General features: G+C 40.9%; 1 protein-coding gene across 1 annotated transcript; it reads left to right on the top strand.

Moving 5' to 3' along the window:
• The first annotated feature begins 1,553 nt into the window (after window positions 1-1,553).
• Window positions 1,554-17,491, top strand: SMIM14 (small integral membrane protein 14). Its single transcript, XM_061552268.1, has 5 exons — window positions 1,554-1,709; window positions 5,859-5,952; window positions 12,631-12,679; window positions 14,017-14,168; window positions 15,013-17,491. The coding sequence occupies exons 2-5, from the start codon at window positions 5,878-5,880 to the stop codon at window positions 15,052-15,054; spliced, it is 318 nt and encodes a 105-aa protein (XP_061408252.1). The 5' UTR covers window positions 1,554-1,709; window positions 5,859-5,877; the 3' UTR covers window positions 15,055-17,491.
• The last annotated feature ends 4,168 nt before the right edge of the window (window positions 17,492-21,659 follow it).

Raw genomic sequence — 21,659 nt, 5'->3', positions numbered from 1 at the left:
AATTAAAAATCACGACGTTTCGATTGCAACACAAGCAATCATTTTATTTTATACCTACGTGACTTTACCGAATAAACCAAAGAGTATTAATTTATTATGTTTAACACGTAGGCTTTCACGACCAATATTATCCATAATACTGTTTTTGTGGGTTAGATCGCGTAAATATAAATGTGTCGTTAACCCACCACCACCCGACACAGCCATTTAGTACAGTTTGACACATACAAACAAAAACGTGCCAATCAGTTACTACTTCAGCACACCAGTGACAGGAACAGATGGAGATATCTCATTGTAGCCTCATGTCCCGTAGGGGATGAAGAGGAGTAAGTCGGCACACCGGTTACATGTTGCTGAGAGTAAGAGGCCATTCATTGAGTAGGTACGCAAAAATCTGTTAAAACTTGACCCCTACCCCCACTCCCTGTACGCACGCGGACTCTTTAGACCCCCCCCACCCCCCCGAATCCTATAGAACGGCCGATATTTAATCCACGCAGAAACGATCAAGGATACTCTTATATAAGCGCACAACTTTATCTGTGATGAACGCAGCACTTTCTGTCGTTTTCATGCAGGGGGCGCTGCAAACCTACGCGCCCCCTGCATGAACGATGAAGGCGCACGGACAGAGGTTCGATTACGTTGTAATCGATCTGCAGAAGGCGGTCTTCTCGCATGGCCAGCTCTGTATAGCCTTATCTCGATCCCGCAATCCCCAACAGGTGAAAGTCCGCATCGAACCGAACCCCCAGCAAGGCCATCTACTTTACGACGAGAGAAAATTCACACGAAATGTCGTTTTCAATGAAGTCTTCCAGGTGTAAAATAATATAAGATTTTAATGAAGAAATAAAATGATCTAATTCAAAACAATGCAATTCAAATATGTTTCATTTTAAAACTTCAAAACGGAGCATCGGGTGCTTGCGTGAATGCGTCGTTCGTGTGCGATTGTTTTTGTGAGTTTCCTGGCCGAAGGCCGTCAATGGTTAATCATATTAACGTGTTTAAGCAAACAGGTAGTCCACCGCCGGACTATCTAACTCATTTGAAGGCTAATGTAGATAAATTATTATCGAGGCTTCACTCCCCCCCCCACCCGTTTCCTATACGTACGTACATTGTCAGTAGACCCCCCATACGCAAGCGTACGCATTTAGGTTAACCCCCTCCCCCCTCCATGCGTACGGACTAAATGGGTGGCCCCCTTTGCCAATCAAGCGACCCATGGGGGGGGAGCGTGGCTTACCACGAGGGGCGTGGCTTACCGCGATGGGGCGTGGTCATACGGGAGTGGGCGTGGCTTAACGCGAAGGGGCGTGGCCCTACGGGGATGGGCGTGGCTATACGGGATGGGCGTGGCCCTACGGGGGTGGGGGCGTGGCCCTACGGGGGGGTGGGCGTGGCTCAGCAGCGAGTGGGGGCGTGGCCCGACGGGGGTGGGCGTGGCCATACAGGATGGGCGTAGCCCTACGGGGGATGGGCGTGGCCCTACGGGGGGTGGGCGTGGCTCAGCAGCGATTGGGGGCGTGGCTCGTGGCGTGTCTATCCGGGTATTTTCACGCCGCCCTACGTGGCGCGTGGCCGTGATCGAGAAGAGCGGCCGACGCCTCCTTCCTTCATCCTCGTCCTCTTCGTCACCCCTCGTCGCGATTTCTCTCGCTCGCTCGCCGTCTCTTCTCTGAAAGTTCACGACCACCAAGGTAAACGTGACGGCGACGACGACAGCAGCAGCAGTAGCACAGAGACACGACGCTATAAGGCACGCGATTTACTCGCTAAGGTCGCCAGCAGCAGCCGTCGTCGTTGTTGTTGTCGGGGTTTGTTTTGGCGAGGCGAGCCAGAGGGCCCGTGGGCCCGTGGGGCCCTCCTTGACATCGCTGTTAACTCGCGTCTCGTGGTCACCCTACTTGTACTGTAATAGCCGGCGATTCTTTTATCGTGGAAACAACATTTAGGCGGCGCTTTTAACCACCACACCACCACCACCCCCCCCTCTCAAATCGTCGTCGTTTGGGGTTTGTCAGGGAGGGTTGCGGTGAATTTGTGTCCCCAGAGCTCGGCCCTGGACAGCGCCGGCTTAAATTAAGCCTTGCTACTCACACTGTTGTATGTACGGTGTGTTCAACTTCTGTTCGCACCGTACGTAGGCTAACCGTGCTGGTCGGAGGGGCAGATGTAAGATTAGTAGCAATGCTGATTAGTAATGGTTAAGATGGCAAGTGGAGTCTATGTTGATTGTTTAGTACTGCTGTGCCCCCCATCCTCGCCGGCTAACATTATCATTGTAGTAATAGTGATTGTATAGATAACATTATCATTGTAGTAATAGTGATTGTATAGTTAACATTATCATTGTAGTAATAGTGATTGTATAGATAACATTATCATTGTAGTAATAGTGATTGTATAGTTAACATTATCATTGTAGTAATAGTGATTGTATAGATAACATTATCATTGTAGTAATAGTGATTGTATAGTTAACATTATCATTGTAGTAATAGTGATTGTATAGTTAACATTATCATTGTAGTAATAGTGATTGTATAGTTAACATTATCATTGTAGTAATAGTGATTGTATAGTTAACATTATCATTGTAGTAATAGTGATTGTATAGTTAACATTATCATTGTAGTAATAGTGATTGTATAGTTAACATTATCATTGTAGTAATAGTGATTGTATAGTTAACATTATCATTGTAGTAATAGTGATTGTATAGATAACATTATCATTGTAGTAATAGTGATTGTATAGTTAACATTATCATTGTAGTAATAGTGATTGTATAGTTAACATTATCATTGTAGTAATAGTGATTGTATAGTTAACATTATCATTGTAGTAATAGTGATTGTATAGTTAACATTATCATTGTAGTAATAGTGATTGTATAGTTAACATTATCATTGTAGTAATAGTGATTGTATAGTTAACATTATCATTGTAGTAATAGTGATTGTATAGTTAACATTATCATTGTAGTAATAGTGATTGTATAGTTAACATTATCATTGTAGTAATAGTGATTGTATAGTTAACATTATCATTGTAGTAATAGTGATTGTATAGTTAACATTATCATTGTAGTAATAGTGATTGTATAGTTAGCATTATCATTGTAGTAATAGTGATTGTATAGTTAACATCATTGTAGTAATAGTGATTGTATATTTAACATTATCATTGTAGTAATAGTGATTGTATAGTTAACATTATCATTGTAGTAATAGTGATTGTATAGTTAGCATTATCATAGTAGTAATAGTGATTGTATATTTAACATTTTCATTGTAGTAATAGTGATTGTATAGTTAACATTATCATTGTAGTAATAGTGATTGTATAGTTAACATCATTGTAGTAATAGTGATTGTATAGATAACATCATTGTAGTAATAGTGATTGTATAGATAACATCATTGTAGTAATAGTGATTGTATAGATAACATGATCATTGTAGTAATAGTGATTGTATAGATAACATGATCATTGTAGTAATAGTGATTGTATAGTTAACATTATCATAGTAGTAATAGTGATTGTATAGATAACATCATTGTAGTAATAGTGATTGTATAGATAACATGATCATTGTAGTAATAGTGATTGTATAGATAACATTATCATTGTAGTAATAGTGATTGTATAGATAACATTATCATTGTAGTAAGTGATTGTATTGTTAATTGTTATCGTTGCCCTCCCCCACGCATCTCCTGATTAGCATGGTTGGCTACATACAGTGCGAAATAAGTTCAACATACTGTACATAATCTGTCAACCCCTTTTCATAAACACCAAAAAATAAAATAGTGTCCGTATTGAAACGGATGTACGCCGTATGGACATGAAATCGCAATTTCCCTGTACAAGAATACAGGTTAACCGTATGTGTTGATAGCCATGAAACTGATACAAAAAAATCGATATCGTATCTCAACAAGCGAAAGCAGGGTTGAACCCGGATCGTGCCCGGGTGAATGGTAACCCACGCATGTTTGACAGGTGCTATAGGCTGTAGAATGCGCGGTGGACAGCAGAGGGCAGTGCAATAATAGTGTTCTATACACAACTTTATCAACTCACAATGACCAGCGTGGGTCAAGTATATGGCCAAACCACCCCCCCCACACACACACAATTCGTACAGCGTGGGTAGGCCCTCATCCAGCAGCGGAGTGGCCAAAATCCCGTCTGTTACATTTGCACAATAGTAACATTCGCAAGCGCGTGTTGCCAAAATGTGTTACTGCTATGAAAAGGAAGATGCGCTTCTGAACCAAAACGAGCTTGGAAGCGTCGCAGGCCAACGAGATTGGAGAAAAAAATACTAAAAAGTAGTTAGTCTTAATTGTGTATCCAAAAAGATAAGATGGTTTGAAAAAAATTGATGAAAAAATGACCCTTTTGAGCTTATAAATAGACGTCACTGCGAGACTTTAAGTTCAAGTATTTGTTTTTGGGATTCTTGTTGGCTTTCAGAAGTCGCCCAAGGCTCATTTGGTCAGAAGTTAAAGACTTCAGCGCCCCCCTTAGCTAATGACGCACGCGTGGGTTCCATTTGACATTGAGCCCAAACAAAATATATATTTGCGATGCACAATGATTCATAGTTATCTTATTTATCCCGTAATGCCTCGCCCTCAAGTCTTATTTTTTTGAAGAGGGGGTCATGCGTTGGTATACAGCGTACATCTCAGACATCCTGGGAGGTATTGTGGAGATATTGCCATAGGCACATACATAGCGAAGAGAGACATACGTTTACATTTCAATATCTTTAGGTTTCATTAAAAACATAGTTCTGAACATGAAACTTGATTTTGTATTTCCTTCCCCTCAGTCCGCGGCATTGCTTTTGCGTATGCCATGGCATATTGTACACAATACGTGCATGTGTATTCAATGTTGTAATCGGAAACTTTGGTGTATTTTAAATGCTGTACGTATTTGTCATGCAAATATTGACGTATGCTCGGTTGTTTAAAAATATCTAAACTGTCATCTATGTGTGTTAAACTGATCCATTTCAGGTTTTTGCCATGAATATACAGTGACATTCAATGTTAGGATTAAGTACGTACTTGAGATGTACCAAAGCCATATGGATATTTCTATGGGTTGCCTGAATGTAGATTTGTATTGTTTCATTTTATTTTCAAATTTGTCTAATGCCCAACAATTTCAGAAATATTATACACCACAGGATGAATCGAATTTATCCTGTAGTGTATAATAACACGTACATATACACGCACAATACATTTCTGGATGAGCATCTCCCTACTACACTGTGCAGGTTGTACGGTCTATTTGACCATATTTCGCCGTGCTGAACACTTAAATATGAACATGTAAGGTATGTCCAAACTTTAATACACTGGAAAATCCTAACTGCAAGTGCTTTACAACCTTTATGGCTTGGTAAGAAACCTCCTGAGATTTTAATCAGAAATCTGCTATTATCTTACACCTTACACATGTACATAATTCATAATCTATGCTAAGCACTTTTAAGTGGTGTAGGAAGAGGACGTACTTTCGTGTACACCATGTCGCAGGCACATGTCTCTAGTTTTGGTTTTTCACAAAGTTTAGGCAGACTTTTCATATAATTAACACAATGAAACCGAGAATGTTTTTTTCACGTTTTTGGCTTGAATCAACTCGTTGCATATTTAAACACTCCTGTCACACGAGCATGATACTTTTAACAACTAAGTTGTATTGGATGCGGTTTAACATGAAATTACTGGCCCATGTATTGAAGTCTGGTTGGCTGGGTGTCTGTATTGATGCTTGTTTTAAAATAACGCTACACAAGGTTTCTGTTTGTTTTGCAGGAAAAAAAGCGCAGCAGCCATGGCGGAAGGAGGCTTTGACCCATGCGAGTGTGTTTGCTCTCAAGAGCATGCCATGCAAAGGCTTATTAACCTGGTAAGATGCCTGTGCAAATTGAGGAAAACGTCTACAATAATCATTGATATTTCATAAATATGTTGCAACAGAAACAGAAAACACCAGTTTTGATATTTGGAAATAAATGGACTCCAGTAATTCACAGTGATTTGAGGGAGAGCATATTAGATCCTGTAATCAGTGGGGCATCGTGGTTAGTCCCGTAATCTTCCAAAAATAGAATTGTGCCGACGTGGTGTGCCACGGATGATGGGAGAATAAAGCCGCATGACTCCATTGAAAAATTTGCGTATTAGGAGGTTGCCGTCGATCGGTTTATTCTGCGTATGCTTCTAACGTGGTGTTTCGTGGATTATGGGATAATAAGCAGCTCCTGGAAGACAAGGGCAAATCATAAATAATGCACCTCAAGCTCACAGTACCCTTATGATGATAATTTTCCAGAAATCCGCTGAAAAACGCGCATTTCTTGAGCAACATTCTCATGGATTACGGGAGGAGTCTCGCACCGCCAATAATCTGCGAATTGCAGGAATTATTGGATGATTGTAGTCCTGCTGAAATACATTACTTTAATTCCTGTTTGTTATGTATACCTTTAATATTAAGCAAGTGATTTTTTTTAATGGTTGAAAAATTGGTCGTAACATTTTTTGAACAGCTCATGATCATAATATAAACGTATGCTTAATTTGATAACTGCAGAATTTGAATACTGACATATGTCATTGAGCATCGTTCCAAACATTGAGTTTATTTTAATTCCACGTGATATTTTGCAGCTGTCACTGTAGAGCGTATTTTATTTTCAGGCCAGCATTGAAGATTGTAGTCATTTAAAACTCCGTTTAAATAGACGTCTATGAAGTCATGTTTAAAAAAAATCTATGGTAACCTGTAACATCTTTAAGGTGTACAGTCCAAGACAATTGTATCTTGTTGGACAGCAAATTGCCTTGCAAATAAAACAATTGATTGCCATGAAATATTTGTGTGTTAACATGAGGACATATTTCTAATTCCTGTTACATTCAGAAATACGTATTAGTTAAAAATAGATATTTACATCTTATATGTGGCTTCATAACCGAGTGGAATAAAACATAAACTTCATAATAGAGTTTTTTGGGTTAGATCTTATGGATGATATTGGTCGCGAAAGGCTACATGTTAAAACATAAACTTGTTTTCTAAAATGCTGGCCTAAAAGGAAAAAGGACATGTGCACATAACCGCGCTTCTGCTTCTATACATAATTAGAATGTGTGGCTTTTAATTTCCCGTGAACATCCTCTGCGTTCGAGGATGTGGCCAATGTGGATTGGCTTCTGGCTGTATTCTTGCCATTAGTTCGGTTATAATCAACGTGATTTCCCTGACATTTACTAATTGTGTGCTGTTGACTCTAGTTTTTGAAAGTCAGAAAGACATCATTACTCTGTAGCTCATTCTAATGTTGTATGCATCTATAATACCCTCTAAATTTTTCGCAAATACATTTTTAAAAATTTGTAATTTATTAATGGATACTGTTAGATATTAGTGTGCTCTTGAACTTATGATTGTATTCCTCAAATATGTTTTCATATTACGCCAAGTTGCTCGCTTAATAATTGTCTTATGCAAAGGAATCATCAAAATAGTTACGTTTATTGGAAAATACTGATTAGTGATGGTGTAAGAATTACCTAAGCTTATGTTGGGGACGGACGGTCATATCCATGAACATATAAAAGTCAGAGTTCCTTACAGCTAGTTGTATGACTGTAAGTTTAATATGCAAAGTACTTTGTGGTCTAACTCGTTCCAAGCTTGCATACCAGAGGCCAGGTGCTATGTTGAACTGGTCGGACTGGATACATGGTAGTGCAACCAAACAAATAAAACAATGGAACTGGGTGTAGGTGCTGCCAGTGCAACCATGTTTACACACACGAACCAGGTTAGGTGTATTAATGTGCATAACACGGGCAGCAGTGAACACAATTTTGAGTTATATTCCTAGCCACGGCTAACCGTGGTGGTGAGTGATATCTGTACCAATCCTGGGTCTCCCCTACCCCTCCCCTTCACGAACCGGCACTATCCACAATCGTTTAGTGAGACATTCACAACATGAAGTGGTGGAGCATCACTCATTGAATCTTGACTTAAAGCTTTGGCGAATGCAAGAATTCATATTCTTTGGGTCTTTAGGTAAAGTCACGTAGAGAGGTTCAAAGCAAATAAAAAAACTACGACGTTTCGATCATACAAGCGGTCGTCCCAAAGAACATCATCAATTTGTGCGACATGCAAATGCCAGGCCCATGCTAAGAGTGTGACTTACTCATGCTTTAACAAGGGTTCTCAGTGTTACAGGGTTGGTCCAGATGTCTTTGACCCACATTTAATTCTCTGAAACTTTTTATTTTCAAAGTAAAGTTTATTTTAAGCAAAAATAATATGACACGTAGGCTTTTCGAGACCAATATTCATGATAAAAGTTTTTTGGGTTGAATCGCATGAGTATAAATGTGTCAACCCGCGACCACCCGATACAGCCAATTAGTAAGGTTTGTCACGAAAACAAAATGTGCTAATTAGTCACTACTTCAGCTCACCGGTGTGTTGGAGAGTAAATCCACAACATTTGCAAGTTGTTACATCTGCAAAGGCAATATTTGACATTTGGCAAAATTTGGCTACGTAATTACAGTACTGTTTAGGTACAGTGCACTTTTCACAAAAAATCTATTTGATTACGTTTGTTTTCAACATCACTAGACCCGGCCACTTCTTTATGACCCTTGGGCTACACCCATTTCAAACCTTTTCAAACAGTCTGCATCAGCAGCAGACCATGCTTTCCCACCTGATGACGGACGCTTGTGTTGCGCCCGAAACGTCGTGATCTATTTTATTTTATACCTACGTGACTTTACCGAAAGAACCAAAGAGTATGGATTCCTGCAGTCACGAAAGCTTCAAATCAAGATTGAACGATGTTAGACTTTACGGATGTACTGTCACCTGGTTGTGCAATTTGTTTGACCCAACCCGGTTCTCTTTAATGTGGTTGCAGCTGCAGATAGCTGGCTGTAGAACACATGTAAATTTGAAAAGCAAATATTTACAATTGCACTGTTCTGGGCATACAGCAGAGGTCCTGCGACCCTCTACTTGCCTTGGCAAAATTGCTTTATAAATTTAAAGCTTTCGTGACTGCAGGGATTCATCTTCTTAGTTCTTTCGGTAAAGTCACGTAGAAGGGAAGTAATAAAATAATAAAAATAAAACATAATAAAATAAAATAATTCTCACGACGTTTCGGCTACAACGCAAGCAGCCGTCTTCAGGTGAAGAATGAGACAATGCCAAGCTAGGAGCTTATATATAAGCTGCGTTGGAGGTGGAGGAAAGAGCGCCTTAACAAAAGAATGTGCATGTGAAGAGGAATTTAGCATATTCATGGAAAATGCGTAGGAGGTGGGCGGGGGGGTTTCAAAGTCATATTATGCCCATGCATTATGCAGGATCAACAGCACCAAGGGGGGGGGGGGGTGCAGGGATTAGCAGTAACAAAGGAAAGGAATGTTAATGATATGTAGCTGCAGTTACTCAACCACCAAATTTCTCCATGAAGATGTTGGCTACAACCGGAGATAGGGGGGAGCCCATTGGGGTGCCCTCAGTTTGCTTGTAGAAAGTTTCATTCCAGGTGAAGTATGTATTGGTTAAGCAGTGTCTCACCAGGGGGGGTACCCCAGCATTCAGTCCATGATGAACCAAGTCTTCAATGATTGCGATGGTATCAGGTACAGGAACCTTGGTGAATAAGGAAACCACATCAAAACTGACAAGCAGGTCGTCTGGGGACAGGGCAATCCCCTTGATTGTCGATACCAGGTCAGTAGAGTTTAGTACCGCAGAGGTGGTTTTTCCAGTGAAAGGCCGTAGGATTTCAGACTCCCCCACCTATAAATTGGCTCGTTTTTTGTCTGAAATCCTACGGCCTTTCACTGGAAAAACCACCTCTGCGGTACTAAACTCTACTGACCTGGTATCGACAATCAAGGGGATTGCCCTGTCCCCAGACGACCTGCTTGTCAGTTTTGATGTGGTTTCCTTGTTCACCAAGGTTCCTGTACCTGATACCATCGCAATCATTGAAGACTTGGTTCATCATGGACTGAATGCTGGGGTACCCCCCCTGGTGAGACACTGCTTAACCAATACATACTTCACCTGGAATGAAACTTTCTACAAGCAAACTGAGGGCACCCCAATGGGCTCCCCCCTATCTCCGGTTGTAGCCAACATCTTCATGGAGAAATTTGAGACGGACGCCATCCAGACTGCCACTCTACGCCCGACCTTATGGAAGAGGTACGTAGACGACACTTTTGTCATCTGGCCACATGGCCGTGCTGCTCTAGACCAATTTCTCGACCACATCAACTCCATACACCCAGCCATCAGATTCACCATGGAAGTCGAAAAAGATGGCAAGCTACCCTTTTTGGATGTCCTAATCAAAAGGAGACCTGATGGTTCAATGAGCCACTCTGTCTACAGGAAAGCCACCCATACGGATGCTTATCTAAAACCGGATTCCCACCACCATCCATCCCAGAAGAATTCCCTCATCAAGACTCTATATCATAGAGCCCAATGCATCTCCGACCATGAACACATTGCCAGTGAACTCAAACACGTACGCCAAGCTCTTAAGGTTAATGGTTACTCCGACTACACAATCCGCAAAGCCATCACTCCAACCATCAAGAAGGATCCTGTTGAGGAGCCTTTCAAGACCATCACCTTACCCTACATTGCTGGGGTCACAAAAAAGATCTCCAAAATCCTGATTAAACACAAGATCCAGGTCCGATTCAACACAGTACATAAAATCCGTGATCTGGTACCGTCTGTAAAAGATGTGGTTCCAGACATACAGTACCCTGGCGTCTACAAACTAAGTTGCCTCTGTGGTAGCAGTTACATTGGGGAAACCAAACGACATGTCTCGGACCGCATCCGTGAACATAAAGCTGACCTGAAACACGGTAGGACAAACACCTCAGCCGTGGCAGATCACTGTTACAACTCAGTGGGCTCACATGATATTGACTTCTCCAAGACAGAGGTTCTCTGCAAGCCATCTGGCTATCATGAGAGATTCGTTCATGAGGCGATCCACATATACAAACACAGAGACAATTTTAACCGAGAAGATGGATTCTGGCTTAGCAATCATTGGAAGGACGTAATAAACCATTTCGACACACATTAGGGTGGGTAGAATAATACATAGTGTTATATTAAATGTATAAGATATAGGTTGGTTTACAGCAATACAGTATATAATTCAATGTTGGCAGTATATAGTACGGTATATGCTCGTGTGATGCAATAGAATAAAGTTTAGATGGAAGCATATTATATAATTTTTACGACGTAGAATTGTAATGTATTACTTGCTGTTAGTAACTCAGCTTAGTGTATAGTATAGTAAGTATACTGATGGTGCTATGCTATTTATACTTTAGTTTTTTATGTAGTTTATACTTTAGTTTTCTACGTGGTGGTTGAGTAACTGCAGCTACATATCATTAACATTCCTTTCCTTTGTTACTGCTAATCCCTGCACCCCCCCCCCCCTTGGTGCTGTTGATCCTGCTGAATGCATGGGCATAATATGACTTTGAAACCCCCCCGCCCACCTCCTACGCATTTTCCATGAATATGCTAAATTCCTCTTCACATGCACATTCTTTTGTTAAGGCGCTCTTTCCTCCACCTCCAACGCAGCTTATATATAGCTCCTAGCTTGGCATTGTCTCATTCTTCACCTGAAGACGGCTGCTTGCGTTGTAGCCGAAACGTCGTGAGAATTATTTTATTTTATTATGTTTTATTTTTATTATTTTATTACTTCCCTTCTACGTGACTTTACCGAAAGAACTAAGAAGATGCTTTATAAATGTTTAAAAATACAGAACATTTCTGTAAGTTTCCATGATGCTAGATCATGTGGTGTGTATATATATATTCCATAGTTATGTGCTTCTGTGTCATATTCATCATGCTTAATACTTACATTTCAATTTCCATACGGTATATAGTCAATTATGTGCGTACATAATTTGGTTATGTTGACGATGCACGTCATCGATTCATTGTTATTTTTAAGATACCCCATATATTTTTACAACTGATATACAATTTCATTAAATATATTGTGTACAGTTTTGCTGTACTGTGCTGAATGGGCTCTAAGGGGTTTGTTCATTGAGGGCCCTTAGTGGTATTGAATATACCATGCCCCGCTCTTTAGATGTATAAAGTAAAACTATTCCACAACTTGCATCCTTAAAAATGTAATGCTGGAAAAACTTTGGTCCAGATGCCCATCGGCTTATTATTATTATTTTTGGTGCAACAAATCTGTCATTTTTGCTGACAATAGCAAGCTATTAAATACACAAATTTGCATGTGACCTCATTGTCATGGAGAACGATTTTTTATATTTGGAAGAACAACATTTATATGCTAACTTAAATGTTTAGACAGTTTGTGCATGCTAAAGACGTGTTTGATTGAAGTCATGCGAGACTGATACATGGAAGTTATGTGCCATTTCTGAAAAACGTCAATGTTTGAATTCATAGTTTGTGTTGAAAATGGTGCCCAAAATTGTATTTGTTTTGCAGCTTCGCCATTCCCAGGGCTACTGCACCGACAATGAATGCCTTCAGGAGTGTAAGTGTCAATATATAAATATCCTTTTTATTCAAGGTCTTGGCTGAATTTGTTCCTGCACGTCAGTGGTCCATTCATCTATTACACCTACCCTTGATATTACTGTAACTGGATGCAGTGTTAACAATTTTGCGTTCCTCAAAACAGCATTTTTTGCATTGATAATTTTGTGTAAAGGTTTTAAATCGATAAACTAGAGGCTGTAATAAAAGAAACAGCAAATGTTGATATCCCAAGATTGTTTTTCATGGTGGCAGCAGAAGTAAAGGAATTCAAGAATGTTTTATGCATTTGGGAATATATATATATTTTAAATATTTTGTGGTTAACAGCATGTTTACATTAGGAAGCCAGTTATTACCATTGGTGTTAAAGGGACAATTATGGTACAAATGTATTTTTGTAAGTGTTATAGAAATCATATAGTCACTGATGTCGCAGATGGGTATGCATATCTCATAGCTAAAGCTTAAAAATAGGTTTCCACTGATTAAATACATTGGGAAATGAAATAGTTGTATAGCTACACTCGTAGTTCCAAAACTGCTATACATACGATGTAATCCTAATCATCGAAGCTGAAAGCGTTTCCAAGAGCTTGACTCACATTCTGTGCCACTCGAAATGCATTAAGTTGAACTTTGTCACTTGGGCTGTGGATGTTGAAGTTCCTACCTGGGTATTTTCCAATATTATTTGTGTTTCGTGATGCTTTCCACGTCTGATTTGTTTAAACTCCTCATTTAGTTTGCTGCCATTCTATTAATAGCAGCCTTTTCAGGATTGATATTAGAATTACACATGTGTTTGTGATTGACTATTTAGGGCATGTTCTCCAGAACCACACCTCCTATGAGCACGGTTGGCTACATATGGTGCGAAAGAAGTTCACCTTACATAACAAATATTTTTCGATGTAAAGCTTTCGTGATTGCAGGGATTCATATTCTTGGTTCTTTCGGTAAAGTCACGTAGAAGGGAAACAATAAAATAATAAAATATAAAACATTTCTTGCTTTGGATTTCATACCTGATGATGATTGCTTGTGTTGCAGTCGAAATGTCGTGATACTTTTATTGTTTTATTATTTAATTGTTTCCCTTCTACGTGACTTTACCGAAAGAACCAAGACTATAACAAATATTGTTTAGTTTTTTTTATGTATATCTGTTGATGTATAAATGATGTAAACAATTCCTGCATATGCTTAAAAGCTGGAAGAATAAAAAAAAACATCTCAAGATATATTTTTCCTCTGTGGTTTGAGAGATGAGTAAAGAGAATCTTGCGCCCTCATGCGTTGACTGCTTTGCTCACTTGATTTGCACCCTCACAGTGCCTGGGCCAAGCCAATCTGCAGGGGGCATGGACCCTACGCTCACGATGGTGATGATGGGCTGGGTTGTGCTGGCGCTGGTATTGTTCCTGTTTCGGCCGTCGAGCCTGCGAGGCCGTGGTGACTCCAAGCCGACCGGGCACGACAACCAGGTGAGTTATATTTTGACTAACACACGGTCTAAAGTAACCAAGACTCAACATTTTTTTGCTTGTAACACTTCTGTATATGGAGTGTATATATATATATATAATGTTGTGATGTTTCAGGCGATGTCCCTTCATAGTGGAGAGATGGTGATGGAGCATTGCCTGAAACATTGCCTATTTAATATTTTCTTCCTTTTAGGGCAGCAGTGTTATTCACCAACTTTGAGTTTATGCAGCATGTGCTTGTTTCTGGCTCTATTTGCAGTGTCATATTTTTTGCAGTAACACGGCCTTTAAATTAAGTCTTTTTTTAAAGCAAAGACTGCATTTTAACTGCTTAGTTTATTTTAACTTTGCCAAATATGAGAAAAACTCCACTTTTCACTGCCTTGTGACTTTGTACTTGCTGCCTTATGAGTTTCAGATAATGGTCCTTATTCAGCAGTTTGGGAGATTGTATCCTGTTAAGTATTTTTTGTTACAAGGCAGTGTTAAGATGAACATGTTGAGTTTTGTTCATGCAATTTTATGCACTCCTGGCAATACCTTAATTGTTCTAACTTTAGCAGGGTTATTTTATGGATTTGTGTAAAGTGCATATAGCCAGGTGATTTAGTACCAACGCGAGCTTCGTGTTCACAGGTACATAATAATTTTTGCTGTGTATCCAAGGTCGAATTAAATATGCCTCTGTGCATCAGATAACAACAGCCCAACAGGATTGTTGTCAATCTTTGGTGTTGTTCACAAGTTACAACCAGGCTGTGGCAGGCTGTCTTGAAAAATACAAATGGTGCATGAGTTTTTTGCATGTTATGCTAACGCAGTGAATCTGTTGTTTCTTTAGAATGGCAGACGGGAACCACCTGCTCCCCCCCCTGTAGATTGATGGAGGGAGCTATGCTCCAAGTGGAATGAATGAAGTGGTGCAGCCAACCCGACTGATGATGATGATGCCTTTCCCAAGCCAATATCGCACATAGAGGCTTCAGCTGCCCTTGTTATTTTTTCACCAAAATAGTTGGTGATGAATTGTAAACGCTCACGCTGAAATTTAAATTCGATAAGGGAAAGTGTGTGACACTTACATTTATATATTTTTTTCACTGTTCAATTTTGCTGCCGTAATATATACACAGATACTTACAGCCTCGTACAATTGAAATCCAATACACAGGCTGTCAAGTCTTAATTGCACACTGTATATTTGTAGATTTCTCGACCTATTCTACCCTTGTACATCTGACCAATTGTTCACAAACTCCAGTCCTGAAGCCTGGGCATGATAGATCGTTCATACTTGGTAATTGGTGCATGTGTGCAATGTATCTTTAGTTTACATCTGATTTAGGAGAGCTTTGGCATACAGATAAATGACTTCGGTGAAGCATTTAGACTGAGGACTGGAGTATTGTTGTATTAAGCAGGTACAGGTATGTTTATACTTCAGGCTTGTGAATGTCAGTTCCATTATATGGCTTTATTCCCAAGATTTATAAAAAAAAAATTGCTAGTTGTTTGACAGATGCTTTTGTTTGGATCCCTGAATGATGCATGCCTTATCAAGGGTATGTCAGAGGCTTGTGTGTAGGTATGCTTATTAAGGCAATGATTTGTATTTGTTGCCAAAGTAGAGTGTAGTACAGTTGAAGTCTTCTATAAAAGCTGCTGATCTCTTCAAAAGCTGATTTTTGTTAAATATCTTGTTCATATGGGACTGTATTCTTCTGTGGGCTTCTTGTAGTATCTGTATAGAATCCAGATGTGTTTTTGAACTGTACTTTATATTATATAAACGGGTCTTTGAGGCCATTATCTTGAGGTTTGAGAAATCCATTAAAATGCATTGCTACAGTGTTCAGTGCATTTGCAGACAATTAAACGATCATATTCTGCCTTTTTGGAATCAGCAAGTGAGAAACCAAGCAACTCCTTTGTGCTTTGAATAATTTTCGGTAATGAAATAATGCAAGTGCCTCTTAAGTCCACAGGTATTCCAGCATATGTTGGTGAAAAAATCATTAGGCAGTTGTGGTGACTAAAGACTAATGTCACTGCTTTCCTGCACCATGGAAAAGATTATTAAAGCAAGAAACTGACTTGAGTTCCGTAGCTTGAACATGATAATTTCTAGTTAATTCTAATTTGCTACTGTTTCAATGCCATTAATCTATTGGCTGACTGGGCCCCATCCTAAAGTGTCCATTTGGATCAGAAGTAACGGGTCATTAAAACCAGATTGCATTGTCAAGAAGGGGTTGAGGAGGAATGCAGCCATCGTTGGATAGACACTTGCAGTTCATACAGTGTCTTGCAACACACTGCAACCGTTGATATTAAGGGCCATCGAAATGCTTGTATACTATTTAACCTCTTAAATATGTATTGAAGATTAAGCATTAATTTGCATTGATGCTTAAACATAAGATGTGAACGCATCTTGAATATACAGGCTGGTGTTAACGTCTGGTTTTATGCTGGTCCCAGCGTGTACTTATTTTTTTGTTGAACTGTCAGATATTCATATTTTTCAAATTCTATCATTTGTTATGGTTGACCTGTCCCATCACAACAAATTAGTATGAATATTATGGAATCTATAAACACGGCATTCCAATCTGAAGGTCTCCAATCTACTTTAAGAAGTGATTATCAACTGTACATTGCTTCATTTCAGCCATAACTGGACCAGCATGCACTGCTGTTCTTGACAACGCAGCTCTTCAATATTTTATTTTTTTGCAACGCTGTTTTTGTGTTTCTCCAGGTTTCTCCATCTGTTTTATCGGTTGTTGGAGCAGGTTTAATGTCAAAGGATTCAAGCAGTTTAGGTCCAGTCCCAAAAGTAAACACTGATGCATTGCTTTGCAATGGATTTTTTCAAAGCTGATTTAATTGCCACATTCCATATTGTAAGCTTCTGTAACTTGGGAGACATTTTGATTTTCACTCAGCCCTGAAAGTGCATCACTTGACCATCCAAGCCCCACTTGTGAAGGCACTGTGAACACTTCTAGGGCTGCATCAACTTTACAGACAATTACTTGAAATCTTGGGATTGTATCAGCCACGAGAGCTTAAGCAATGTCCTATATTTCGGTCACATAACATACATGCTTTTTTCTTTATCTCACATATGTTTTTTGGATTTTTGGATGATGTATACTAATGTGTGCAAATTGTTAAACTTGTGCAATGTTACGATCGGGAAAGGTGAACATTGTACTTGATGCTTGTTGATTAAACGGTATATGCTATGCACTTTGTTGTAGCTATTAAAAGAAAAAAAATGAAAGAAATAAACAATTAAAAGTGATGTTACCACAGTGCGGTGAATTCATGAACTCTCTTTGTACAGCTTTAAAACCTGTGAAGTCTTTTAACTGGCAGTAAAAGCCACCTCTTGCTGTAACCGGTGATGGTCAGTGCATTCGAAACCTCTTGTATTTTTGTCATGGAGAGTGAACATTTCTGAATGAATGGAATGCATGACATGAACCAGCCTGAATATATCGACTGTTGATGCCAAAGAATGTTCCTGTAGAGTACAAATCGTTGGCAGAGTCTGGTCTGTTCACCATGCACTCTGTATCAAATGGCAATGAATAGCATTGTGGTGGGCAGTAAAGATCTACGAGTGATTGGTAATGCTATTGTACTGCATCACGTTGGACAAAAATGGTCCGTCTGCCTTGTAAGATATAACCTGACATTGGAGTGTAGCCGTGCGTGGTCACCAAAATAAGTAATCGTACAAGGTATCTTCAGTGTCTGACTGGGCGCGTCTCACCACAGTTTGTATACAGCTACAAAAAACAAAGACCCCCCGTATAGCCTTAACAGACTGTAGGGGCAAGTGCTGTTAGCGAGCACCTATGAAGACCAGAACGGTACACGAGGGGGTGGGTGGCCAGCACCACGCCCGACCGCCTTTGTCTTCCCAGTGGCGATGTTTACACCGCAACGGATACTCATTTGAGGCTGAGTCGACTTACGGGAGGCCCAGGACCGCTTTAGATAATCGTCACTGGTGTTGGCCGTGAGCGGGAATCGAACCTGGGTGGCCGGGTTCATAGCGCAGCACGCTAACCGCTACACCACCGCTCCCCACACAGCTACACCGGAGGTTGCACCGCAAAGAAAACCTTTGGGGAGGTATATTCTCAACGTGAGTGCGATGCAGAGTTACGTAGCCGTTAAAAGAATGTTCGAATGGGAAAGCAAATGATGTGCGTGACGGTACCGAGTGTGCCGAGGCAATAGGAAGCGAATGCAGCAGCAGCAACAACAAGCAACGTGTCTCGCAAGGTATCTCAATGAAACCGAATGGTCTCCACCAGGTGGTGCTAGGGCAATAAATGGCGTTACATCCGCGATGATCGAGTTGGGTGAGACCTCGCGTGCCATCAAGGGCCGTTCACCAGGAAAGCCGAACTTGTGTGTGGTGTCAAGGGTCCCATCACGACCGTGCATACATTTGTCATGGGTTGCCCCCCCCTCTCCTCCCTCCTCAACTTGCTTTTAAGGGATTACATCTTGAATCATTGCCTCACTTGATGCAGAAAATCTGGCTGTGACGGTCCCACACCTGATGACGGAGACTTGTGTTGCCTCCGAAACGTCGTGATTTTTATTTTATTTTACTTTAATTAATTTTAATGTTTTACCTACGTGACTTTACCGAAAAAACCTAAGAATATGGGTTGCCACTTTTATTAAATGTGAAATTTAGCTTAAATTCACGGTGGTCTTCCGTTGGACCGGTAATACTAAGCTCTGGGATGGGAATGAGTGGAGAAATAGGGACCGGGAAAGGCAAGGACCACACTTGAGTGGGGGAAATGACAGAACAAGGCAATTACGTTGCTGGACGTTTAATTTTACTCCAAATTCATTATCCGCGGGTTATTAAGTCTGCTGACTTGTTGGATGGAATCCAAATGGGCCACAGTTCTGCAGGTCATTACTGAGTGTGTAAAGTAACCTACATAAGTGATGTATTTGTGCCAATATGTTGTGACATACATACGTTAAGTAATTACCAATTTGTTTTATTAGCTTGCCACGCAGCATGGTATTGTCCCATATTTGTGAATTGTAATGTGTCGTCAAAAATATCTGCCATGATATTATTGTGTTGCCTTCCACTCGAAATTAAAGCATCTTGCTTCGAGCGAGGCATGCACCAAAGACGGAGGTAGATTTGTGGGAATTGACGAGCACAATAAAATGTAAAATTGCGTAACGCCTCTGCGTGTGTTCTCGTTCAAAAAATGAAAATGCACCCACGGGGACCCGCCCCATGTGTAGAATGTTAGAATGTGTGCCATGCCCTTCACTAAACGGGGGCTAATCTCACACTTCATCTCCACCCAAACAGCACAACACACCACCACTCGCCCAGGACATCGCTGGACCACTGCAAGCGTCGCTTGAATTGCAACAACAATATTCGGGGGGGGGGGGGGGCACTATAATGAACTAATCAGGTGCATCATCCGTGATGTTAAAAGCGACTCTAGATTTGAAGCTTTCGTGACTGCAAGGTTTTTCGGTAAAGTCACGTAGGTTAAAAATGTATAATAATAAAACGAATAGAAATAATGGAAATAAAATAGTAATAATAATTATAAAAATAATTATTAAAATATTTAATAAAATAATTACTATTTTATTTTTATTATTATTTAAATATTTTTTAATTATTATTTCTTTTTTATCTACGTGACTTTACCGAAAAACCTAAGAGTATGCTAAAAGCGACGTTTGGGACACGATACTGTGAGCGTTGCTTTGTCCATGCCACATTCTGTAATTTGGACGTATGGACGTATGGACTCAAGTATTCATAGTTTGCAGGGGAGACAGCACTGTCCTTTCCGAGTGGATTGCACTCCTGGCTGTTGGGTAAGTCTCGCCTCTGTTCCCACGTTTTCCACGGTGGACGGGACGTGATTGATGGGGGGTTGATGTCGTCTTCGGCACCAAAAAGTGTCCACGAGTAATCGGCCGCCAAAGAAAGCAGTGGATTATAATGTTTTGGTCGATTAATGGACTGATCGTCCCAGCTCTGACATGAATACATTAATAAATAAGCTCCTAAACATGTTAAAACAGGTTAGAAATGTATTCCATACTCATGCAATAATGAGTTAGCTCTTGAACACGTTAACACAGGTTGGATTCCATGTCCCCAGGCACACGTGGACCCTGCTCGTATCACTCGCTTGAAACGTGTGACCTCTCGTCAGCTGATTCTGTGTGAGTCTGTTATACACAGTAGCGTAATTAGCGTGGGGGTCCTTGCCCCCCCCCCCCACCGTGGTGACCAAAGCTACGAGTTGGGGGGTCCTCAGACAACCATCATGATATATGTTTTCAACAACTGTGTAAAAGAACAAAAACGTTATGTAACGATGTGCTTAAGCAAGATGACCCGCGATATATAGCCGAAGGTGCGACCGTGCGAGTCACATCAAATATTAGGGCCCCACCTAACCGATTGCCCCCTGAGCTGACAATGCAGTTACTACGCCACTACCTAAACAAGATGCTTATACTGGTAGGAACCTCCTGGTTACACTAGCCCACAGGGGATTATTGTGTCCGTCCGCCGTGCATTCAAAAATGGGAGGGGTGGGGCTGGGTGGAGAGGGGAGGGTGGGGAGGGGCTGGGTGGAGAGGGTGGCGAGGTGCTGGGTGGGGAGGATGGGGGGGGCTGGGTGGGGAGGGAGGGGCTGGGTGGGAAGGGGCTGGGTGGGGAGGGTGGGGCTGGGTGGGGGGTGGGAGGGGTGGGGCTGGGTGGGGAGGGGCTGGTCACCCCGTGGTGCCCTTATAAAACTCAACGTTTAACCTATTCACGCCGGCTTGTGCCCGCCCTCACAGTCGGGCATATTTGCGGAATACACCACGCCGCCGTTGACCCTGCAGGCCATTGACCGAGCAACCCAACGTTCCTACCAGCTCCCTCCGCAGGAATGTGTTTCACAGCGGGACAACGCGGCGGTTTTAGAGGTATCGAAAGTCAACATTACTTTGGTGTTTACGAATGAGAAACTCGCTTGTGTAGCCTTGATCTCTGGGCACGCTAAAATGAATGCGTTGACATTGACTTCGGGCTTAAAATGTCAAAGATAACTGCGTTGTGTTGTTTCAAACACAAGTTAAACCCAGTTAAGGAAATGTGTATCATTTAGACTTGAGCGCCACTGCTGCTGTTCATACTTTGTGAAACGTATGCGTGGAGATATACGCATCCCTGTTAACCTCTTATCCAGTGCCTACCTTATTAAAGACCAATTCAGACCTTACTGGTCACCCCGTGCCCTTCTAAATCACAACGTTCATCATACAAAGTCCCATCACAAGGGAGAAACACAAACAAATAGACACACATTTTTTTGCCCGTATTGAAACGGCTATACGCCGTATGGACCTGAAAACTCAATGTCCCTGCACAAGAATACGGGTTAACCTTATGGGTTATATATATAC

Source organism: Lethenteron reissneri, chromosome 16, assembly GCF_015708825.2.
Source record: "Lethenteron reissneri isolate LAM-NWPU_2019-01 chromosome 16, ASM1570882v1, whole genome shotgun sequence".
In the NCBI taxonomy this organism is placed as follows: domain Eukaryota; kingdom Metazoa; phylum Chordata; class Hyperoartia; order Petromyzontiformes; family Petromyzontidae; genus Lethenteron; species Lethenteron reissneri.
Note: the sequence above shows the minus strand (reverse complement) of the source record. Positions and strands in the feature narration are given on the sequence as shown.